Source organism: Anguilla anguilla, chromosome 10 (genome assembly GCF_013347855.1).
Source record: "Anguilla anguilla isolate fAngAng1 chromosome 10, fAngAng1.pri, whole genome shotgun sequence".
Classification (NCBI taxonomy): Eukaryota; Metazoa; Chordata; class Actinopteri; order Anguilliformes; family Anguillidae; genus Anguilla; species Anguilla anguilla.
The window spans coordinates 41,133,577-41,139,709 of NC_049210.1; the positions used below are offsets into that span (position 1 = coordinate 41,133,577).

Consider the following 6,133-nt stretch of genomic DNA (forward strand, 5'->3'; position numbering starts at 1 on the left):
TTCAAACGTCCTCCTGAAGCTATACCAGGAAATTGCTTAATAAACGTTGAGGTCCTTCTGCCTTTCTTTGCAAACCAGCGAATTACTGCTCCTGTGAATTTAAAAATGCAGTCGGATTCTGGTCCCGTGGTCACCACACAATTGTTGCCCGACCAGACTGTAAGGTGCAATTTTTTCTCGTCACTTGGCAACTGCCTCCGCTCCCAGACTAGGAGTCCATTCTCAAGCCGCGCGAACCGATCCCCACGCAGCCCCTCCAAAACCATGTGACAGGTGCGCTGTTGTATCGTGGAAGCCAAACGCTAATACGCAGCGGCCTTGACCGTGCTGGCGTGCTGTGGTTCAGGAGGCATTGAAGGCAAACTACCAAGGTTTCCATAAGCCGCCTCTAATACCTTGACCTTTGTTTGTCAACAAGATCTGAAAGAGTTCGGACAACTGTTGTAAAGTGAGGCCTAATTGCTTCCTGGAGAATAAAGCAAGTTTGCGGAGCAAGTTTTGATCTCAACACGAGTCACCAGTGCGAGAGTAGGAGAAACAGTCCTAACCATTTCGCCTGATGAATTCACCTGCATCTCCGCATTTTATATAATCAAAGCCTGAAGGACACTTCAATTCCCACGACCCATACATTTTATTTATTTATTTATTTCTATTGATCCAACTGATTTCAACGAACATTCAGCGAAATGATTCAGCTATGTGGGTCAAAGGTTGGCCAGTTTGTACTCTGTAGGCCTAATGTTTAAAAACTCCAGCAAACGTTTCCGAAACACATTTCCACCAACAAAAATAATAAAAATGTGTTTTTAAGCTCCTAGCTTTTCGACGGTAATTAAGTTAAAAACACGGACGTCACGTGAAAACATTCCCTGCAGTGCAATCTTGAGTGCTGTACATTGCATTTGCATGTTCTCGCTGTTTGTATGAAGTGACCCATTCAACAGTAAATAACCAGGGTAGCTAAACTTGTACATTAGACTAATCAAGTAACTCTACCCTTATTGGTCGTAAAGAATGCGAGCAGCTGGGTTTTAAGCTTTCAAAAGATTTTTTTTTTTTCAGGTCTAGAAGTTTTGGTGAATAACACAAATATAGGTAGGCTTACTCTTCCTGCGAGACGGTGTTACTCACCAATTCTGTATGTATTTTTACTGTCATACCACGACGATGAACACGTTATTGTACAAACGTGTAGGTTAATGTTCTCTAGAAACAAGCCAGACTAAAAAAAATATTTCGTTAACGAGCACAAGAGAACATTTAATCGGGCGGAACAGGTCACGAGAAACTGCTCGAGTAACTAACGACAGCAGAAGCCGATCGAACTTTCCATCGCGCTATACACAAACGTAGCCTAATTAAGGCAAAGCTTCTCTTTTTTTTGGCTACGTAAATATGAATAGTCGTTAAATCTAAATCTCGATGAAAGGCAGACTCAGCATTATACCGATGTAACACTGTCGTTCAATTTTGATGGAATAGGTGGGCTAATGAGTCAACTGGCCAGGCTGGCTATCGGGCTGGCAGATATTGTTCTCGGGTTAGTTTACACTTCGAGTAATCCCGGGACTGGAATTCCCTGCAATATTACGTAATTCCACACAAAATCTGATTTTTACAGCACTGAGGGTAACGATGAGACAAATTAGCAAGCACTGCGCAAGACTGTTGAAGGATGAACTACTGCACGGATTTTATGACATTCCGGGACATGAGCACAAATTGCTGTTCCATGCAGCCTAAATAAAAAAAATACAATAAACAAAAAAAAAAAATTCATAAACATTGGTGGTGGAACGGCAGAGAGAGAGAGGTTGGTTATTTTCGAGCAAATGAATGAGCGTTTCAAACCATTTTTCCACATCTAACTGGCTAATGCAGATAAAACGTTGCTATAATTGGTTACGCAGCACTTCATATGACACACGGCAAAATAGGGAAACTGCGTATTAAAATAAAACGAGCAAGATAGATTTCGCCGAAGGTTGCTGCTCTGACACGGAACAACTGGAGACTGACCGCGGTGCCAGGTCTGCAAGTAATTAAATGTAAAGTAATTAGCTGCGTATACAACCCTTTTAGAAGCAATCTAACGTGAAAATTATTACGCCACATGTAGCCTGTTTATGTTGTCAAGTGGACAGGTGAGGCGGACAGGTGCTGGCTCACAGATTACGCCTGTAAGCGAATGGAAATGTCTTACCTTGGCTACGTTTCGTTTGGGCATGGGCTAAATAAACGCGTCCTTGATTCCTGAGAGATGTCTTCCCTCGTATTCCAGCAATAGGTATCTCGACGGAGTTGCAGATGTTTTCACAGGTGGAAATAACCAGCGCAGTCCCATTCGCTGTATCAGTTGCGAGGAACACACCGTCCCTTGAAAAGGATAAGGTCAGTCCCCGCCTCTTCGTACGCACTCACTCTCTCCCGCTCGGTTCCAAAGCTCAAGAGTCGTAGACGTTGTGGACAGCGTCGGAATAAGAGGACGCAAGGGGCCATCTACAGGCGGACGACGTCTAAACGACAACTGGTGTGTCCGTACCGTAGGGCCGTACAGCCGCGCAACCCGCCGGTTGAATCAGTGTAAAAGAGTGTGATTGCCCAGCTCACTGTCCGTCGCTGTTGTTGTTACGGCCTATGACTGATCTCTCATCGTGGTTTCCGCAGCATCGTTCTGCGGTTCGGAGGATCCACACGATACCCAGGTCAAGCGTAGTAACTTAAACACATGATGATGATGATGATGATGATAATAACAATAATAATTGTAATAAATAAAAAAATAATAATAATAATATGTTACCAGGGGTGTAATGAAATTCTGGGCCCTGTGCGTTCTCTGCGGGCCCCCTTAAAATTATAGACCAAAGCAAACTTTTTAGTCAAGGATTTTGCGAGCATTTTGAACTGGCCCTAGCTAGTCAGTTCCATTATTCCCCCCAATTGCGACAGAAACACAGTCTCATTGATGCACACACGACTCTTTCGTGCATTGCCGAATTGCAGCTGCTTGAGTACTGATGGCTTCTCCTTTTGTTGAATCTCCAGCCCACTAAACATGAGTGAGTATGTGCGTGATTGTGTGAGTAACAAGCCAGGTCCGTAGGTGCTTCACATCTAATAAAAACTGATAATGAACAGGAAGTGACAGCAATTTATTTAACTGCTGTTATGACAGTTAAAACCTAAAATAAGTTCACAGCAGCACATCTGAACCAAGTAATACCCACTGTAATTAAAAAAAATGTTTTAAAAAGAGTTCTGAATTGTGGTGTGCTCTTGAATTCGTTTTCCAAAACACGTATTACCAGACTTCCCTTATTGTATACTGCTTTACCAATAGTTGTTCTTAAATTGGATTGGGCCTTATCACCTAGATATCACCTGTTCAAGTCGCCGCTACATTAATAACCGACTGGGACTGCGACGGTTTGTGTTCGCTGGTACAACGTAATTAATTTCATCAGCTAGAGTGACGTTGGTGGAATGTGGAATCTATTGCTTAACCCTGGCCAGAACAGACGTGCCTTGGAATTCTGCTGCAAGAGCGTCCTCTGGCGTCAGGCAACTATCCAGTTTACCGTTTATCAAGGAGAAATTTCGTGTTAAGTCAGCGTTTCATGACGAGAGCGCGAGAAGCTTAGAAGCGACAGGCCGCAAACTACGTAGTATAATATTAAGGAAATAACTCCCCCATACGGGATGCTGTGTCACTGATCAAAGGTAACCAACCTGGACTGGGTCAGTTAATGTCCAGCAGTATAACTGAGGTCTATGTTAATAGCGTAACCCGTGTGTGTCATTATGGAAAGATGCATTTAATGAACAGCTAAAAGTAAATGTTATTCAATTTCAGATTTCTAAAATGAGATAAAAATGGCGGCTGGAGTTGCAATGTAAAGTCCCCTTCTCAGCTGAACTCTGGCTTTAACCTTTTGAAGAGTAGGTTTTCAAATGTAAAATGTACTAGAAATCCGTTACCAGTAGTGGTTGTTACACCAGCATTAGAATGATCCGTTGAGAGCATTTTAATGTCATACCTGTGATCTTACGACTTGAAGAAAAGAAAAGAAAAAAAGTAAAGCATTTCAGTCACAGACACACACACATACACACAAACACACACACCCAAGCATGCACGCGAGCACACACAAACACACATGCTCATACGATAGGTATGCAAATTTTGAGATTTTCCTGCCGTGTGAAGTGTGAATTTCCACGACCTTTTAGACTTTTAAAATGAGTTTTTCTGAGAATGAAATTTGTCTGAGAATGAACGAAACAAACAAAAGAACTGTTAAGAGTTAGTTGCTACAAACAACTATACTGTTTTTGTCACAAGTTTTTAATCTGTGTTTCTAACCTTTAGCCTTATTTTGCTATTAAATTTTACTGTACATGCAGTGGGCCATCAAAGTGCATATGTCAGATGCTGTAATTATTACAAGAGTTTAATTATTCCGAAAGTTAGAAATAAAACTGCAGGGAAACTGCACTCAGTGTCAATGCTCCATGCCTCAACATGAAACATTAAAGGTTTTCAAGAAAACTTTATTTTTACTTCTTTTGTTTTATGGTTTCAATGGTTGCTACTTGTTGTTTTATTTCCTGTTTTTATTTTTTGTTGTTTCGGAACTGCTTGCATAAGGCACATTGAGTTACTTCTTGTGTGAAATGTGCTCTCTAAATAAAATGTGATTTGATTTGATTTTGATTTGTAAAAATTAAAGTTTATATGCACAGTTTCTGGTGTATTATTGATTATTAATATATTAACGTTTGGCTAGGGGCTGTAATAAGTTAGGGGCTGTTCTGCCACATGACTTCCGTGAGAAAGATCCAGACAGTTGTGGAAAAGGCTGGAAAAGCCCCCATCAACCCCCCCCCCCCCCCCCCCCCCAACACACACACACATATGCAGACACACATAAAGGGATCTCCATTCCCTCTTTCTAGAACCTGCCAGGGCTTCTGGATGCAGTCACAGCTGTCATCGGCTGTCTAAAACACCCCCCACCTACTCCCCCAATCAAGTGTCCCAGGTTTCCAGCTGTCACACATCCATCCCTGAAATAGACTTCACCATGGGTCGAACCACTTTGACGGGAAAAAAGGGGCCTCGCCAGTTGTCTCCTCACAGTTAGTGAAATGTTTCCTTTTAAACGAGCTCGTTTCATAATTTCATTCAGTGATGTAGTCGATCAGGGAGGTTTATTTAACGGCTGGTGAATTGTACCGGCGTGATGGACGAACCCCACCCCCCCCACCCCACATGCACACATTCGGGGTGAGATTCCCCACCCCCCTGACTTTTCCCCATATCAGTCGGGTATATATATCGTCCCCAGCGGTCAGCCGGGCCGGGACAAGAGTTCAGCGACGCCGTGACCGCTGAGACAAACGCCGTGCACGCCACACGCCACGCTGCCGAGGAAAAGCCAGACCCACGGAGACAGCGCCGCGGAGCCGAAACGGTACCGTACGCGTGCGACGCCGTGCCGCGGCCGCCGCGCGCACTTTCCACCCGCGTTTTCGGGGAACGGGGGGGCAGGGGTCTTAGCGGGGACCTCCACATGTCTCACGCGGGGTCCTCGTCAGCAGCGGGCCACCTGCGGGGGTGCAAACTGTTGCCCAAATAAGGATTGGGAGTGAGGGATTTAAGAGTCTGAGGTAACATGTGGCAGGCCATTTGTTGAAGAGGATACGGGACACAGGGAGAAGGGTAGGAATGAATGAGAAGGATTTACAGAAATGTGTTCCGTTTGTATGTCTCAGTGGTTTACTGACTTGTTTCTGTGTCATCAAGAAATTTGCTATGATATCATTTCCTGAAAGGTGTAATCTTAAAATGTGTATAACCTTATAGTGACTGGTATGGCAATGGGCAGTTCGGGTCTGCTCTGCTCTGATTCTGTAATACAACGCTGGACTTATTCACAAATGAAATAGGTTGTGTACTTTCATATTTTCATTGTTTCAGTAATCACGTAGTTATGGATACCGACTTAGTGCCATTGAACAATCCAGGCAAATTGAACGTCAGGCTCATGACCAATGAGACTGAACGGGTGCACTTCCATTTCAAAATGAGTTTGAGAGGAAACTGCTTGTGACGCAGTGTCTTTGT

The 6,133-nt window shown here is 43.6% G+C and overlaps 2 protein-coding genes across 5 annotated transcripts in view; one reads left to right on the forward strand and one right to left on the reverse strand.

Annotated features, from left to right (window-relative positions):
• pip5k1bb (phosphatidylinositol-4-phosphate 5-kinase, type I, beta b) overlaps window positions 1-2,344 on the reverse strand; it is a 42,310-nt gene extending 39,966 nt beyond the window's left edge. Inside the window, exon 1 of the mRNA XM_035379738.1 lies at window positions 2,207-2,344. The gene's annotated coding sequence lies outside the window, so the exon portion shown is untranslated. The remainder of the gene's footprint in view (window positions 1-2,206) is intronic.
• Window positions 2,286-6,133, forward strand: part of unc45b (unc-45 myosin chaperone B) — a 27,089-nt gene continuing 23,241 nt past the window's right edge. The window contains exon 1 of one of the 4 annotated variants that reach the window (XM_035379734.1): window positions 2,286-2,394. In XM_035379734.1, coding sequence (XP_035235625.1) covers window positions 2,311-2,394 — 84 coding nt within the window. In that variant the 5' untranslated portion in view covers window positions 2,286-2,310. Of the gene's footprint in view, window positions 2,395-5,336; window positions 5,481-5,571; window positions 5,729-6,133 lie in introns of those variants that run through there. The other 3 variants (XM_035379736.1, XM_035379735.1, XM_035379737.1) reach the window with 3 other exon arrangements.